At 47.2% G+C, this 17,740-nt stretch overlaps 2 protein-coding genes across 2 annotated transcripts; one reads left to right on the top strand and one right to left on the bottom strand.

Annotated features, from left to right (window-relative positions):
• Window positions 1-3,594: 3,594 nt before the first annotated feature.
• Window positions 3,595-5,833, top strand: LOC119108378 (spore coat protein SP60-like). Its single transcript, XM_037231953.1, has 5 exons — window positions 3,595-3,673; window positions 4,005-4,085; window positions 4,627-4,701; window positions 5,204-5,365; window positions 5,745-5,833. The coding sequence occupies exons 1-5, from the start codon at window positions 3,595-3,597 to the stop codon at window positions 5,831-5,833; spliced, it is 486 nt and encodes a 161-aa protein (XP_037087848.1).
• A 3,909-nt stretch (window positions 5,834-9,742) lies between these two features.
• Window positions 9,743-12,426, bottom strand: LOC119107092 (prespore protein Dp87). The gene is made up of 6 exons (XM_037230453.1): window positions 12,303-12,426; window positions 12,032-12,100; window positions 11,540-11,620; window positions 10,706-10,780; window positions 10,263-10,424; window positions 9,743-9,907 (listed from the first exon to the last, which is right to left on the bottom strand). The coding sequence occupies exons 1-6, from the start codon at window positions 12,397-12,399 to the stop codon at window positions 9,819-9,821; spliced, it is 573 nt and encodes a 190-aa protein (XP_037086348.1). The 5' UTR covers window positions 12,400-12,426; the 3' UTR covers window positions 9,743-9,818.
• Between the last annotated feature and the right edge of the window lie 5,314 nt (window positions 12,427-17,740).

Here is a 17,740-nt window from a genome sequence, read left to right as displayed (position 1 = left end):
GGGACGGAGAGGGAGAGAGATTCCGTCGCCACTTCGGTTGCTTGGAAGCGCACTAGCGCTGGAATCTCTTGTTTGCTGGAAACGCACAAACCTTGGTCTGTGGCGTGCAGTGCGCAGCATGGTGGCATGACATGAATAGCATGCCCCGGGGGCGCTGACAGTGACGTCGTATGTCCTTTCCTGGAGGCGTCGTTCAGACGATGCAGCACCTCCTGCTTGTGCGCATTGGTTCCTTGTCCCTCGGCTCGCCGATCTGTTAGTGCGGTATAGCATGGTGCCGTTGGGCAACAGCCAGATGCGTAGTTTTATTAAATGAGTCGGGGGGGGGGGCGAACGGCGAAAAACTACCCAAGCTTTTCCCCAAATATGCCAACAAATAGGTTTCTCCCCAGATTCGGGCCACTTTTCCAAGTTGGGGGGGAGGGGGGGGGGGGCGGCTGGAGCCCAAACTGGGAGAGCTGAAGCCCACCAACTGAATATGAAATTACATCCCTGGTGACAGCTAGCGATTGTCCGGTGCCTTTAGTTTGTCGAACTGTTCTCTCCAAATCGTGTTTCAGCTGATGAAAGAACACCAAAGACAATGTCCCAGCTTGACTACAAGAAGTTGTGCGAGGACGCCATGCTGATGAACTCCACAAACGGCAGGAGATCTACCTCCCACCCTCCAACCGTCGCCAAATGTTCGGCAGGAGACGCCCGAGATCGACTATGCAGTGCCTCCAATAGCGTGACGGGATTTGTAAAAGTTTGGTGCGCACAACACCCACAGTCTGCTTTCGGTAGCTGATGTCGATCGGTAACCAAAACGAGGTTTGGAAAGCCTTGCTCCAACAAAGGGACCCTGCCAGATTTCGGCTGTTCGGGCTGAGACGCGAAATTTTCGACATTTTTTTAGCGGCAACAGGTCTGTAGGATACCGAGCATGAAGAGCTTGGTATTGTCTGAAGCGAGCGGCTTGAGTAGCTTCGGCAAGCGACCAACAATCTCCAGCTTTTCCATGCCGATGTCTGTTGTTACGGCTCGTAAGGGATGGATAGCAAGCCACTGCGAGGGCGCATCCATGACGAAGAAAAACATACACCCATTGCTTGGGTCAAAATGACGCACATCCTCCCACGGTTCGCGTGCCGCGCCCGCGGGTGCGGAGGTGTTATATTCCGATGCTTAGCGTGATCTGTCAAGGTTTGGCCTCCCAAGGCCGGTGTCAAATATCAGTAATGCGTTCTCATTTCGTTATGGCGACTGTTGTCTGGTTTGCTTTTGCTTTATGTGTGTGTGCCCCTCATCGCAGTGTGATTATCACACGTGGGCCCCACAGCTCTCATCAATCCAGAACGTCAAGCTTTAGCATCTTTCGTGTTTTTTTATTCGAAACAGTGGTGACGTTTAGCAATCATAAGTTTCTGACAGACAGCATGCGGCAACCAACAGCACAAGAATTCGAAGAGACCACAAATGATTTCTCTCGTCCCAAACCGGCGCCCTGCTTTAGTCCTTTGCTTCTAAAAGTAATGGAACCCTCAGCACTGTTTTCGAATACCATTTCCAGTGATGTTAAGACGAATGTAGGTTACATAAAAAGGCTTTGCTTTTGTTGTAGACTTTAGTGCGAAAAGAATTCCTTTTACGACATCATTTATATAACGTGAGCATTGACCATTAAGTCGAACATTTCATGAGTTAAATATACGTCACCGAACTAATGTTATGTCTGTAAACGAGCGAACAACTAGACAAAAAGCAATTTATACTCTCATAAAGGTCTTACGTTTTTTTATAAGCAAAGGAACGAACTGGCGAACGACAAGTCAACTTAAAACCCACTCTTTACATCTTCAGTTCAAGATTTCGGTTCACGAACGTCAAACTGCGAGACATGGAACGTGATTTTATACGCCACCGCTGCTGGCGGTGAAAATGTCATCTATCTTGTTGCGAACGTGGAACGGCAAACGGAAGGTCCAATGGAACATCAACCCTCCGATCGAGCTATGGTATCATGTATGAGCTTCGCCGAGCTGTGCGCTGAACTCGCCGCTCCAGACTACCCCTAAGCAATGCAACACACGGTGAGATTTTCCAAGACACCGCCTCACAACAATGCGCTGGCTGCTAGCGGACGAGCCGCTTGATCTTTCAAAGAAACGCCTACGGCCTGGTCCGTGTAACCTTTCCGAAGTGTGACTTGTTCCCGTGCAGAGCAATGACTTCCCATCGCTTCAAACCGGTTGGCAACCTGCTTGATATAGCGTGCACCAGCGGTGGGAATATCCGGTGTGCGTAAGCCGTCGACCCGGAGGCGATATGGCCGAGTATAAAGTGCGGTGGCTCCCTGCTTCAGAAGAGCAGCAAAGCCGACATCGTCAGGAGTAGAGCCGGTTCTATCGAGGGTAAGTGTCGATCCGCTATACGACTGCGTGATGCTGACGCATCAGTTTATTCCAAAAACTGTCTTAAATTCTGCCACACGATCCCTATGTTGTGATACGCGTGTTTGACGGCGCACCCAAGGAGTGGCTTAGCTGGCTGCAGTTACTCCAATAGCACATAGCAAGCCTCCCCTCAAGAGGCGAGGAGTGCCCTCCAACGCCCCGAGATGTCCTTCCGCGCGACGGGAATCCAACCCATTCCGTATCCAGGCCTGGCACAGCATCCGACGTTCCTCGCACCCACACCACCACGGCTGTTAGGCAACAGCATGTACTTGTCCAATGCGCGCACTTGGGCACATTGCACTCCACACTTAACTGTTTCTGCTTTTTTATTACTTTTTAGCTTGCTATGCGTCCATGTCAACACCAGTTTTGCCGAAGGAAGTGAGGACTGACGTACATGAGTTTACTTAATACCTGCCTATTGAAGTTGTGCTAGCTGGTAGCGCGGACCATTCTAACCCACCGTATTTATTTCAGTCCACTCCAGCATCGCATCGTACCGCCTCAGCCAGTATGCGTCCTGTGGTCTTCATTTTGCTGTCCCTGTGCGCGATAGTGCAGTCCAAGAAACTTACCGGCTATGACAACATCAAGCCCGAAGGCAGTAAGTGCCCGTGGATACATTAGTACTCGCCAGCTCCTGTCATGTGCCTGGTACAAGACTGAGAGCATGGTGATTTATTTTCAGAGTAATAATGAAGTTATCTGGCTTCTTCGACCACGTTTGAATGAACAGCATCAGATGGGATTGCGATCTGCTGAGATGGGCACTGTTGTAGTCGCATCACTAAGCAACACACTAGACCACAGCGCAATGCCTACGGGAGTGGAAGCGGTGGGCACGTAACGGCCGCGTTAGAGACACCTGCCATCCAACTTTTTACAAGTTGACATGACGTCCAACTGTGAAAATTTCGTGGAGTTGCCTGGAAAGAAACGTCTCAAAAACACATGCATCTTCCCCAATCTCGGACTCGTGACCGAGCCGAAGATGCAATAACATGTATGTGTCCAGAAAGCGCAGTGCGTCAAAGTGCACCTAATTCTGACATTCTAGAGTTGTAAGCAATAGAAAAGGTTGTATGAGGTACCAGTTGTGTCAGCACTAGAACAAAGCCCACGATTATGGCCTCGTAGACTGCGAGTGACGAATGGTATGGCTATTTCAGCCTGCACTAAAAGCTGCCCACCTAACACCGTCTGCGAGGAGCAGCTCTGCCAGGTTTGCGTACCAGGTAAATACACACACCAGTCAGAGTTGTCCGGTGATGCCTCAAACGGTTAAGCCATTTCACGAGTAGAACTACTGCATGACAGTTATGGGAGGGGTATTGTGCCGAAGTGATAAAAAAAGATGGGCTTCATCTGTTCAGGGATCTCACCCCGTTGTCGTAATTTCAAATGACATCAAGAAAGCTTATGCTATTGTTAACGGCCACAATAATGTGGAAATCACGCAAATGCTAGAGAGAATAGCCGGATATGCATGTCGATGAGCGCCTAGCGTCTGGTCCTGGCTAGCGTCTGGTCCTGGTCCTAATCATTTTCCTGCTTTTGGCTTCATAGAGATACCAACATGCAAGACCTGGCAATGCAAGGAGATCGAGAGATGCGAAGACACGCCTACCGGACCTATTTGTGTGCGAAGTAAGTGATCTCTTTGTGCTTTGCAGTCACGTTTCAACGCTACTTAGCTATGCCCATGTTTTTCAGGCTGTGTTCTTGCTTGGATCGACCGTGGGTCCTGTAATAACGAACACAATTTTATTCGAAAGCGATCCTTGACTTAATTTTGACATCACTCACGTGGCCTTTTATGTTTAATTACACCTACCTCCGACTTTTTGATTATCTATGTGATCATTGCAATTATCTCTGTCCATTTATCAAAATCCCGCTGCGCTCCATCTGAGCGATATCCCTACCCAGTCATTTTCCCATTATCGACTTTTTAATCGAGCCGTGAAGTCAATGCACTCCATTTGTTTGTCTTGCGAACTGGCCGCAACTGGGGAATTCCCCTTTCTGAAGTCGGGTCTGGTCACCGTCATGGTGTCAGTGATCTTGACACTGATCGTCCATTTTTGGCTGATCACTATTGTATTTGTCTTACCGTAATCTCCTGCCCCGTTTGCAGCGTCAGTATTAGTACTGGTCGCAGTCCCCTGACCTCTTGTGCTGGTTGCAGTGACCTGTGCAGACATAAAATGCGCGGCTGGGGAGTTGTGCAATGAGCTTCCGGACGGACCGGACTGCGTACCAGGTAGGTTATCACCCTCCACTGCAGCCTTTGCGCGCCAGCGCTTCAAGCACCGAAATTGGTTTACAGTCGTTTGGCGCGAGGAACCCAGAGACCCGGCGGATCTGAATAAGCTGAGCTGACACCAATGATTGGTGCTTCCTGTGTTGATCAGTAGGCAACAGATCGTTTAGTGAAGCCTTTGGACCACTTTTTCTTTTTTGTCTTGATTACGAGGGACAAAACTCATTTGTGGAAATTCCTCTTGCGAATAATGTATGGCCCATAATATGTGGAAATTGTGATCGCAAAGGGAGTATGAAGCTTTGATATCGTGAAATACGTTATCACCACCTCCCAATCACGTGACTAAGTGATAAAAAGTGCACCTGTGAACGACCAGCGCCTCACTGGGTGGTCCGCTTGTTACGAACATGTATCACCATCCCAAAAGAGGACGCCAACACCAATATCTTGGTGCTGTCGGCTCGCCCGAGACCGTCCCTCACGCCTAGCTTTTTCTAAGACGTACCGAGCTGCGAGGGCTTCTTCTGCCGGCGTGGCACCAACTGCTACATCCGTGCCGGCTCGCCGGTCTGCCTGCCCAACACGTGCGAAGTGCGCGAGTGCACCGGCAGCCTGACCTGCATCGACACGCCCAACGGCGCCCTCTGTCGGCGCGGCATCAGTGAGTGCGCTGCGTGCTGTACGCCCGCCGTTGAGTCACGCGTATGCTGGTGACATCTAGCGACAAAATATGTCACTTTTGTTGCGAGTCTATGGGAGGGCTGTAAGGCGACGGCGAATGTCGTCATTCCGGTCATGGCGACCATGTTAGAGTCACATAGATTATCGTGAGGTAGTTTAAATTCTAAAGTTGCATCTTAGGAGAGAAAATTACCTTAGGTACACCTTAATTAAAGGCACGCCTTAGGATCGTTCATTGTTAACCACATCTAATGTGTCTCGCGCCGCGTTTACGCAGCTGATGCTCCGACTGTGCCTGCAGTGGCAGAGCTAACCGCACTGGTATTCTGTCGTGACAGCTTAAGCACTCTACCCCGCAGAAACGCGCGGCTGTCCCGGCAAGTACTGTCCGGACAACTCCAAGTGCATCGACACACCAGAGCGGGGAGCCCACTGCGTCAAGATTTAGGCGACGACGGGATGGATTGGCAGCAATATTGTTGCTTTGTGATGACCTCAAGCACTGCCTATGAGTTTGAACTTGTTTTACTGCGAAAGGTTAACTTTGCTACTTCCAAAACGGGTTTCGCCGGCTGTGTATTTACTATGCCGTTACAGGCTGATGCAAGACAAAATATATGTTGGAGCGTCAACAGACGTGATGGACGGCGAGTTGGCACGCACCGTCAGATCCGCGGCAGGGATAAACGAGTTGAAAGTTAGAATTATCAGCCAAACAGCTGTTCATGTTCTTGACGTGCTGTAACGTGGCCCATTTGTTCGATGTAGGAAAAGCAAAACTGACAACTTGACACAAACTGTCGAATGCCTGACAAAAGCCTCATCTCAAACCTGGTGAACGGGCGTCGCAGTGACACGGAACCGATGGAGCTCAAGAATGTCTTTTACCAAAGCAAGCCATCAGAACAGCCCTGTCTGAAGGTCTTGAAAGCCTTCATTCGCAATTTACATACGGTGCGCAACACCCAACAATTATCTAAAGGCACCATGAACTTCTTAGTGGTGAACACTACATTGCGTGCCCTAGATGCCTCCACAGATTTAGAAATGCGTATGCACGCGACATATTGGAATACTAAAAGAAATTTTAAAAAACCCAGTGCTGGTCTGTAATGTTGACCGCATAATCTGGACTCACGAATAAATAACAAAACTGGTTCGCCAGATCACGTTTTCCAAATTTGTTTCAAAGGTGGAACACCCATCAGAGATGATGTCATGCAATACGGGTGACATTGGGAAAATTTATCCTTCTCGCGTCACGGTGCGTGGCCTTGCGTACACCTGAACCCAGATGTGTTCAGGTGTTCAGGTGCATTCCTGAACCCAGATGTGTTCAGGTGTAGCTGTGCCTGCATGCTATTATTTCGGCCGCATGATTTCTGTCCCGTGTAGTTACAACCCTCGGCTGCTCAGTGCGTAGTCATGCGCCTGCGGCATGTGTCTGCTGCGTGGAGGACCTTCAGCAATACACGCGGCTGCAAAGCCGAGTCGTAGTCAGCGGACTGGGCTTCTTCCGGTAAAATCCGCAAGTTTGCGCGGGGTCACGTTTCGCCAGGGCGGACCGAGCAAAACTGGCGTTTCAGTTTTTTTGTTGTTTTTTTTAGACAGTTTCGACCGCTTTTGCCTGTGCGGTAGTCCGTTTTTTGCTTCTGTCACTTTACGATACCTCTCACTCGGTTTTGGCGACAGCGTGTTGCTTTCGGGATTGGTAAAAAAAAAACGCGGCATTAGTCGCCTCATGATCAGTTACTGACGTCCCAACGCACCGTACAGTGTTGGGCTGCATAGGTGGTTTGTAGACGGTACACGCGCCTATCTCATGCAGTTCGTTTCATGGCGTTACGTGCATGGTCTACCGAGTTCTGACATGACTTCTGTAAAATGTCTCGAAACTGCTGGATCCGTGGTTTTTGAACGGGTGCACGTGGGCCGCCCGCACTAAAAAAAACAACACGCTTTTACTTGTGCGGTAGTCGGTTCTCTGTCGAGTCGAAATATACTAATTTTGTTTCGTTTAAACGCGCCGGATTTATGGCTTTCGGCAGTTCTGTGTCGCGTTGCTTTAGGTGCATTTTCAACAGCGAATTCATCCATGAACGGAACGAACGGAAACGAACGGAAGGCAGATAGATCTATAGCTTGGAAACAATAGTGGTATGCTTTTATTAATAAAGACATGTGTGAAAATGCCTTTATTCGATTTGTCTGGTTTCCGTGCGTCACAGTAGAGGAATTTGTGATCGAAATTGCACTTGCACGATGCGACTATGGACTGCCAAAGGTTATTGATGCGACACGTTTGAGCTGGGGTGCTTGATGATGTCACAGACACTGTTCACCGCCATTGGGTATCCGTGTTACCACGTTGCGTTCAAATCCGACAGTTGAGAGTGCAAGGGAACATTCGAACTATACTGAAACGCATAGTAAAAGCCGCCTCACTTTTCATTTTTTCCTCACTCATACCTCCGCAGCTTTCGATCCTCTGGCCACACTGAATACCTAAATACACTCCGATGGCTCTCTGCCTGGACTGAAATTATGCCACCCAAAGAAATAAAATGTCAAACTGCACGGTCGATAATAGGATCCTTAGGATCTGTCCTGGCCATTCCGATTAGGCGTTTGTTCTGAGCTCTCGAAAAGAAGGCCTGCTATTGCTGGGTCGGGTAACGGTAAGGAGGGTGAAAGGTTGAGCCCCAACTTTCTTAAATCTTTTTTGAACGGTTCCATTTGGGTCCATCCAACTTTTAGAGCCGACTAACACGCGCGCGAGTGACCAGCTGAATGTGACGCACGCGAGTGGGGGTTCAGTTTGACCACCCTAAGGTCTAAAAAACCAAGACGTTAATTTTGATACCCCCAGGTTATGACCTCGGAGTAAAATAGGCCTAACAAGACCAAATCCAGATTGGTGTCTGAAGTGCCTTCAAACCTCGTCATGCAGCCGCCTACACCGTAGAAACCTGACCTGAATAAAATGTTCCTGGTTTTACTATTAGCAGGTCACAATATTCAAAAGACATACGAGATAGTTTGATTCTTCAATAAAAATGAATATGAAGAATGACGTTATGCGGTATGTCCTCAAAAACAGCATGTTCATTGGGATGGTTTCAAGTTACTTGACATCCGCTCACATTCTAGGAGGCGAACCAAGTTTCTTGTCGACGTCCCTGTAATGAAGTCTATCACAGTTGCCTGGAATGCCGTGTTTGCGCTTATTTCCCAGCACAGAACAATAGTCTTTGCGATCAAATAGCCAGGTTATTAGGTTTTTCATGCCTTAGGGATGCATCTAAACGTAATATTGATATAGAATTGTGTTTCGTGATTGATATGAAGCTTCAGTAAGCTTTTTTCAATGTTCTCCGTTTCAAAAGAACTGACAATATTGGTAGATTCCATACCATTTTATTGATGATTACATCATATTTATATATATATATATATATATATATATATATATGATTTCATATCATTTGATTGATGATTTGAAGATTCCATATCATTGAGGACCAGGTCAAATTGCGGGGGCCCAGCCCAACACAGCGGGGGGGGGGGGGGCGACAGCTCAACATTGGGGGCGTGGCTCCCAAAAGATACAAAGTTCCATTCCTACCCAGCGCGTTCCTTGAATAGCATCTCATTACCCTATAATAAGTAAATCCTGAAGAAGCCAACATAAATAACAATGATTATCACACTCTGAACTAAACAGATACTTGGTTTACTCACGGCTGCTTGACTTGTTTTACCAATCGCAGGCTTTTCCAATCACTTGTCATCCTTGAAAAGTTCCAATGCATTTCACTACGGATCACATATATATATTTCATGGATCACCGCTTAGGTGATCCATGAAACGTGTACATAGCGGTATGACGTGCCCATATGACATACAGCAATACCCACATGACGTACGCCCGTGCCCATATGACGTATGACAATGCAACAAAAGTTGGCTTGAAAATGTCGTTTAACCACTACCAGCTTGTGACACTAAGAGTCGATAACTGCCAGCATAGGAACTTTCTACTCATAATGCCGAAAAAACAGGAGTTCAAGTCCCTTCTTGTTTATATCACCTTGGAAATAGTCACGGAAACACATTCCAACTCTCTGCAGGTTTCATATGAGAGGGATAGTTTGCCATCTTATCATAATTTTACCGTTCCTGCCGTTGACACGAAAGATGGAAGACGCGCATCTCCTAATTCCGACCCTGGATGAAGATACGCTAGCCATTGCTATATCGTTGACGAAAACGAATATCATATTATATACATATATTATTTTCCTGTGGAATTTAATAGGGTAGCATTGCCATTTACTCGTGCCCCATTGTGACCATCACAGACTCCCTGACATCGTGAATTTGATGACAGTCTTATCTCGCTGGGAGCGGATAACATGTCGAAATTGAGACTCTAGATCTTGACGCAATGGGCTCCTTCCTCTGGCGTGTCGATGCACTTGGAGTTATCTGGGCAATACTTGCCAGGGCAGCCTCGCGTCTCTGCGAAGCAAAGATATGTCATGAATGACTTCAGAAAGCCTCCAGCAGCGATGGATAAACAACATGCATTTGACTGCATCTGACGAATCGTGTCGAAAGACTGAGCGGAAACCGTTTTTGATTCCTTGCATGTTTCTTCAAACATAAAGGAAAGCACACCAACGCGACGTCTCAAAATAAAAATAAAGATGCAGCTAGCTCAGCGATAAGTCACGTGAAGCCGCGCGCACGTACTGTTGCGGTGGCAGTTCCTCCACTCGACCCAAGCAAGGCTAATCCTAATTATCTTTCAAGGGAAGCATGATTTGCGGCTGGTGGTGCATTTCCTTGCGATGCCTCCCGTTCTATGACTTACTGTTTCCTCTCCGACAGAGGGCACCGTTGGGCGTGTCAATGCAGGTCAGACCACCCTCGCAGACACGCACTTCGCACGTATTGGGCAGACAGATGGGAGAGCCGTCACGGACGTAGCAGTTGGTGCCGCGCTTACAGAAGAAGCCTTCGCATGAAGGTACATCTAGGAATAACACAAACATGCTAGCGTAAGCATTGCGTAACTACGTTGTGGACAATACGCTATCACTGATGTAAGGAATACGCAGATAGCTTATCAAGTGATGCATTACACAAAACAGTTTTTTCTAAGTCATGACTCTTTGATGCAAAGAAAGGATTGGCAGAGCTGCTACTTAGCAGACGTAACCGAATGCATTAATATCACTTGAATCACGTAATGTTTTGTTATTCTGACGATTTATGACTAAGGCAGCACACATCCGGAGGTGCACTGGTTCATACCTGGCACGCAGTCCGGCCCGTCGGGTAGTTCGTTGCAAAGTTCGCCAGCGGCGCATCGGATGTCGGCGCAGGTCACTGCGAACCGTTCCAAGAATACCTTAAGGGAGTGTTTAAGACCTTAAGGGAGTGTTTAACATCTTAAGGGAGTGTTTAATACCTTAAGGGAGTGTTTAACCTTTGGGAGGGAGTATTTAATATCTTAAGGGAGTGTTTAACCTTTGGGGCATATCTGAAAAGCATATTTCAGTGAAACTTCAGCGCCAGTCACGTCTAATAATAACGCTGAGTAGTGTCACTGCAACACAGTAAATACATAGTAAGGATATCCATCTTTAAATATTTGCGAATCCAAATTACGCTGCCAACGCCTTGGAAAACACTACACAATATAGGATAAAAGCTTCATGTTGGCATATCTTTTTGTCTATATCAAGCTTCCGTAGCATTTATTACACAAACATCTTTACACAGTAGTGTGTTGCAAACATTACAGAACATGCATGTTGGAAAAAGCAGGCCAAATGAAACATATCACTTTTTTAGTGATATGCAGGGAGTCAAATGAGGTTTCCCCGCAGGGTCTGCCACTTCAACTAGAAATTTTGAGGTCTTCGTAAGGATTTCCAGAAGGCTGGTATTACTGATCAAATTGGGCGCGTCTGATATAACGATGAGTGGAACGTACAAAAAAGTGGAATACTCCTTTCAAGGCCGCGCCAGTCAAGCACTGGCGTCCTCGATGTAGGCAGATCTGTTGGCGGAAAAACTCCAGAGCCCTGCGTCACTACATAACCAGCGGGCTGCTTGAAGTGCGTTCGTTTGGCAGTTACTTACGTCTAACGCACGCAGGACCGGTGGGTCTTTCCTCGCACTTCTCATTGTCTTGGCACTGCCAGGTTTTACAGGTGGGAGCCTCTGAAATAGAACGTGTAATATCATGGCCGCAATTCTGGTAGCATTAGAGGTCTCGGTGGCACTGGCAGTGGTGATGAAAAAAATGCATCCAGAGGTGCATCACGTACCTGTGTGATCAATTCATGCACATGTTGCTACGTCGCGCTTTTGAAGTGTGTGTGCTATATATATATATATATATATATATATATATATATATATATATAGTCTGCTCGCTTTTGGAAAGAATCCTGCGAAAGCCAGCGCTTTGAAGGGAAAAAGTAAGCTCTTAAGTTCAGCTCTTGATTCAAGAAAGCTGCATTTGCAATCTGAGTGGCATACGTTCACAAAAAGAGCAGATAGAGCTGTGAGTTTGAGGCTCGAACCAAGATGCTTCAAGATATAATACCAAAACCGCAGTGTTTGACTGACCTGGAACGCAGACCTGACAGATTTGTTCCTCGCAGACGTAGTTTGGTTGGCACTTTGTTTTGCCGCAGACTGAAAGCATTCAATTGGAGTCATTTTGCTTAATTTCAATACACACTCCAGACTATATTTTTACAATACGGTGTTTAACGATCATGCATACGCATCGGGGATGGTGCACGCAGAGAAGTGACACCAGAGGCATTCTTATTCCTTCGAAAACACAGCATTAAGCCTGATAGTATACTCAGCAGGGGACGTTGAAAAAACTCACCTGCACCGCTTGGTTTGAAGGCTGCGAGCAGCTTCTTATTGGTCTGGGCACCCACGAAAGCCACGAGCAGCAGGAGAACGAAGGCGCGGGCAGCCATTGCTGTTGTCGGTGGTTGAGATGCAGGTGGAAGCGGCGCCAGAGATGGATGCTGCTCGCCTTCCGCAGGTCGTCGTCGCTTTTATACGGGACCTGCGGCCTCGGGCGGCCCTCGCACGCGACCAATACGCAGCGCGTTATCTCCGGGAACCGGTTTTGTGGATAACGTTTCGGGGCTTGGCTTTCGCGAGCAAGTGCCAACGTCAACATCTCAACTTTGTGGATGAAAACAGGCTGTTCTGGGTTCGTTGCACTCATCACTTGTGTTGTTCCCATACAGCTTGGATGATGTGAGTCCCGGAGATGAGTGCCCGAACACAATTCATTTGCATCCCGTGTTGGGGACACATCCCCTTATCTCAGCAGTTGGAGTGGCAGAAATCTTCAAGAGCTTACCAGTTTGCGAAGGGGTTGTGAAAACCCCCGACAGGTTTTTGTGCTTGTTTTTCTTTTGTTCACGGCTGTTTCCATGTAATTAGCTGGAGCTCATCGGCATAAAAAGCTCTGTCTGTCCATCTGTCTTCATGCATGAGGACAGGTGGACACAAACACTGCATGGAGCGTTTCTTGGCGTTTTTGGCTGATCACGGTAATACGCGCTCGGGTTCAGTTCCAGTTTCAGTACCAGTTTTCAGTTCCAGTTTTAGTTCTAGTCAGTTCCCCGAATATTTTTCCAGAATAATTTATGGAACGCACGGCACAGCCGCACCAAACCTTGCATAGATGTAAACAATGAAATAGTGGATCTGTCGGTGTCAAGCATTAGATTTCCTTGTAAGATCGCTAACCTATGACAGGTCAAAGTCAGGTCGAGGCTGTCAGCGAAGGCAAGCCAAAGGAAATCATGCAGTCGGATGCGATTACTGAGTGTTAGGAGAAACCGTACCTTTGCGAGATAGCTTCTTAGACGATAAGACAACTGTATTTAGGATGATGACAAAGTCCATTGACCTCGGGTCAGGTGTGTAAGTCAGACCGAAGTCAAAAGCAGTCTGTTTTTTAATGAATAATTTTCTATTTGAGGTGGCTTCTGAGGCTTATTTCCAATTTTTTGATAACAGGGTCTGTAACAGACTTGCTCCTTGAATTTCCTTAAAATCAGAGTAGGTCACTGACCTAAAATAGCCCGGATCGACTTTTGGGTTTTATAAACATATCGCACAGCGCAATCCTTGACAGTTGTCAAAATTCAACAATAAAAGCAATCTCGCAGGTGTTGAGTCACCATGACCTTCTCAAGGTGAAACAATGCCATTGGTCTAAAATTAACACCAGCGACATTTTACTTAAAACATGTATCTCGGTTTAAGGCGCTTGCATGAGAAGATTTAGGGGACCTGGGCACCAGCTCAGAGTTGGTCATTGAACTCATTTGACTTGATGATCTGGACCTACGAACTTCAAATTTTGTGAAAGTGAAGTTGCATGCAGGCGTACCTACCCTGTAAATGTCATGCTTCTAGCTGTATTTCTTGGGAGTTATCAGGGGGACAAACTGACCCCAACCTGGCGCGTCGTATTCAACCAGCGACCCGGACGCATGTTAAGTTATTTTTGTCGATTCCTTCATAAGAAATAAGGTCCAGTCGTGATGCAACTTCGTTACGCATCACTTAGGTACCATTTTAACCAAAAAAGTACTCGTTTCTGCGTTGCCACCACGTCGACATACCCTGCTCATTTTGCATAATTGCATTTGTCGGCGGTCGAAAGTTTATTCCGCGGGCACCTGAAGACAGGTGAACTGATTACAGTGGCGTGTTTCCAGGTCGTATGAGAAGGTTCTGGTACTGTGTTGGTTAAGCAACGCGTGTGGAAAACCAGAGGTGTGGCTAATTCGATTCCCTGCGTCTCCGCCGTTCCTGCCAGGATGGCAGGCAGGTGACGCCACATAGCCTCAGCAGCTTCGCGTTAAGCGTTAGTGTCTCTTTCTTTGCTATGGCGTTTAGCAGCGTTTCTTTTCAAACTCTCTTTGGCTTTTGGAAACTCAGAACCACATGGTCCATTTTGATCCAGCTGTTCAAAGCACACTGCACTAACATGTATGGTTGTGAAATGTGAAACAATGGGTGCAAAAAAAAAACATTCTAAGAGTTGTATATGGCCTACCACTCATGTATAAAGAAGATGGTAATCGTGTCACGCTGAACAAGGGACCATGACTCGTATAAAGGGCTTGAGCTTCCACCAGGTCCCATGCTTGTAGCTAGTCGGCAACTGCTATCCAGCTAAAAGACTCATGTATGCAGCGAGAATAGCATTTCTATGACATTGCATGCAATCGAAGTAGGGTTTAGTGGCGTTATTACCAGGACACATGCGGATTTCCGACATGAGTACGATCTCATGGCATTTGACCCCCTGGCAGTCGGTTTGACCCCTGGCAGTCGGCAGGTCAGAATTCCGGAACATCTTCATCGCCCACTGGGGTTGGTTTGTCCGTGATCACCACTAAATGCGCGAATTAGGGCGAATCCAGGGTCATCCCTGGATAAGGTTCTCTGACCTGTTAAACAGGAACTGAGTACCTTGCTTTCTGTCTTGCTCCAGGTGTGTGTACGTATTGTGTTTGTATGTCTGTATGTGCAAAGGTATATGCCAAGCTGGTGGTACGAAATTAACTTTATTATCTTTAGAATTACATCATTATTAGCAGATTCTACCGCCGTCATGACGACCATGGCTGTCCTGACGTCGACAATTGCAACAACTGCAGTTGCCGCTGAATAGGGTCTGCACTAAAATTAATTTAAACCACAATGTAACGTCTATACCCACACTCTTACTTCCACCACTCCCTGCCCCCTCCAACGGTGTGTTTGCCCCCCCCCCCCAACCCTCTGAAGATTTAGTACAAACAACACATCTCAAAAGGTGAGCGCAAAACTGTATCGACGTTGAACTGAGTAGTTAAGAGATGCTTCACAGATGCAACAAGACAACGAAAACCGAGATGTCCTCTCCATTTAAACCCAGCTGATTGAGCTTCGCACAATTTCAGACCTCCACGTTCGTATCATATTGACATCATTACTTTTTCTTCGTTTTCCTACATGAGGCATAATTTTTATTACAAAATGAAAGCCCTATTGATTCTGGTTTAGCTTGTAGTATGACATTATGTTGCGGTGTTTCAACTTCTGCAGCCTGCAATAATTTGCAATGTCCTGCCTCGGCGTCCTATCCAAGGCTATGCAAGTGAAACAGCGTAGGCCTTATGAGTGAATCGTTAGCTAATTAAAGGAAACCGGTCGCCTACTAGCACACGAAAACGTGACGAATCTGCTAACGGTCTTCGTTCGGAGCGCCTTTGAGTGAAGCTCAACTTCGACGTAAATTTTCAATTTAACAGTTTCGGAACCCTAATGATCGACATTCACCGACTAAACCGATAGCGGTAATGGTTTGCCAACGACCACCACGTAAACAACACGAGCCGTATCCGGACATAGTTGACTCGAGTGCTGCCTTCCAGCCCGCAGCCCGCCCTGCGGTCGAGGGTTTCCGTGGCAGCCTTTAACAGCGGCGCACACGGTGGCGCAGAGTGGCGCACACCAACAGACAATCTGTATCCCGAAGCCGTACACATGAAAAAAACCTAAAGCCACGTGCCAAGGGCGGTTTCTGCTATATCGGCCCTGTGTCGATAGCTGAAACCATGCTTCGACCGTCAACGCCGAACAAAATCATGACGCTGCCTTACGACAACGTCTTCCGCCGAGGCACGACGAGATGACTTGATGGAACAGGTACATGGTCCCTTATTCATTGCTTCCTTTTCAGCTGTTTTCTTATAAGCTCTTTCATTTTCAGCTGTTTTATTTTCGCTTGTTCTCTATTCAACTGGTTCATATTAAGTTGCTTCGTATTCAATTGCTTCATATTCATTTGTTTCATATTGAGTTGTTTCGCATGTATTTGTTTCGTATTCATTTCTTTCGTATTCAGTCCAGCCCGTTACTTAGCTATTTCGTTAGGTCAAAAAAGCCACCAGTGGAAAAGTGTTATGCAGAGCTACCAACTGAGAGAATTGATCGCTAGGCTGCTTGGTCTGCGAACTACCAAAAGTAGATAACATACAGCACTACGGGTGCGCGACGGGGTGGCAGCTAAGCCGCATCATCGCGATGGCAGCGTAATCGTAGGAGTTTTCGAAGTCAACTCGAAGATCAGAAGGCAACGATGCTGAGCAAGGCGAGCGATGTGCACATAGTCAAACTTCAAGTACTTGTAAGCGTGCTCCTCTGTTCAGATTACTACCACCTGATCCCCTCAAACCAATTGCTTTTAGTTTGACATGAAAGTTGTTCTTGCCTAGCACAGTCAATAATGGTGGGGAGCAGTGAGGAGACTAGAAACAAAATAGCACGTAGTGGCACCTAAATGACTCGTCAAAAACAAGCCTGCACAGCAGGGGTATAGCTTCCTATTCATTTGGGGGGCTTCACCTCCCTCCGAACTTGACCTCTAGCCTCCCTAACTTTGAGAGAAACGTGGGATGAACCCTGAGATATACTCGCTTGTTGGCGAGATTTAATGGTAGGTTTCAAGATTATTTACGCTCCAGTCCCCTACCTCGTTTTACGAAACTGCGTTCCATGCGGCACACACTATACGGGTATAATTGCACAAACTTAAGTGATGGAGGTGAGCTAAACAGAAAGAAATAACCACAGTTACCACCAAATTGTGGCAACAACTATATTTCTCCACGGAGTTTGCCCCTTCTCTTCTGGAAGCTCCGGGAGAGGGAGCACGGATAAAGCACATGCTTGAGAAATTTGCGTTTGTGTTTGAGTGTGATAAGTACGCGTCACTAGATGTAGCGACTCGAAAACCCCTTTAGCCCGGTACCGACACAAAGCTTGAGCCGGTTTGTTCCTTGTGCAGCTCTGAGTATAATGGTGTATAGCTTTATGTGTTTTAACATACATTTATTATGGATGGCTGCGTTAAGGTACCAGCGCCAACCCGTCGGGCGCGGTTCGCGGAAGCTTCGATTGCCGCTCACCGCCTGCGCCGGCCGTAGATCGCCGTGGAATGCTCCCATTCAGCGGCGCTCAGGGGTCTTATACGGGGAGTGATGGCGACGACACTGGCCAGTGCTGAGCGGAGAGAGGAGGCAGGGGAGTACAAGATCAGAGGTTCATGTTGTTATTGGGGTGGGAGCGAAAAAATCATCTCTTATTGATTTATTTCGACGAATTTTATTTTGTCCATTCTCATCACGTGCTTCGCGAAAGTGACACCCCTGCCCCAGCAGTTTGTTCATGATCGGTATCAAGACAGTTCAGTGTGCCGGCCGCCCATCTCTGCAGCAGTTCTCGCGTAAGCGTTTTCAA

This window comes from Pollicipes pollicipes, unplaced genomic scaffold (genome assembly GCF_011947565.3).
Source record: "Pollicipes pollicipes isolate AB1234 unplaced genomic scaffold, Ppol_2.1 Scaffold_6686;HRSCAF=7923_pilon_pilon_pilon, whole genome shotgun sequence".
In the NCBI taxonomy this organism is placed as follows: Eukaryota; Metazoa; Arthropoda; class Thecostraca; order Pollicipedomorpha; family Pollicipedidae; genus Pollicipes; species Pollicipes pollicipes.
The sequence above is the reverse complement of the archived record's forward strand: the minus strand, read 5'-3'. Positions and strand labels throughout refer to the sequence as shown.

Coding starts and splice junctions, on each gene's coding strand:
- LOC119108378 (XM_037231953.1), top strand. CDS start 3,595: ATGGCTATTTCAGCCTGCACTAAAAGCTGCCCACCTAACACCGTCTGC. Junction 4,702..5,203: donor CGGACCGGACTGCGTACCAG/GTAGGTTATCAC, acceptor GCTTTTTCTAAG/ACGTACCGAGCTGCGAGGGC. Junction 5,366..5,744: donor CCTCTGTCGGCGCGGCATCA/GTGAGTGCGCTG, acceptor TCTACCCCGCAG/AAACGCGCGGCTGTCCCGGC.
- LOC119107092 (XM_037230453.1), bottom strand. CDS start 12,399: ATGGCTGCCCGCGCCTTCGTTCTCCTGCTGCTCGTGGCTTTCGTGGGT. Junction 10,781..11,539: donor CGGTCCTGCGTGCGTTAGAC/GTAAGTAACTGC, acceptor AACGGTTCGCAG/TGACCTGCGCCGACATCCGA. Junction 10,425..10,705: donor CGGGCCGGACTGCGTGCCAG/GTATGAACCAGT, acceptor TGTTATTCCTAG/ATGTACCTTCATGCGAAGGC.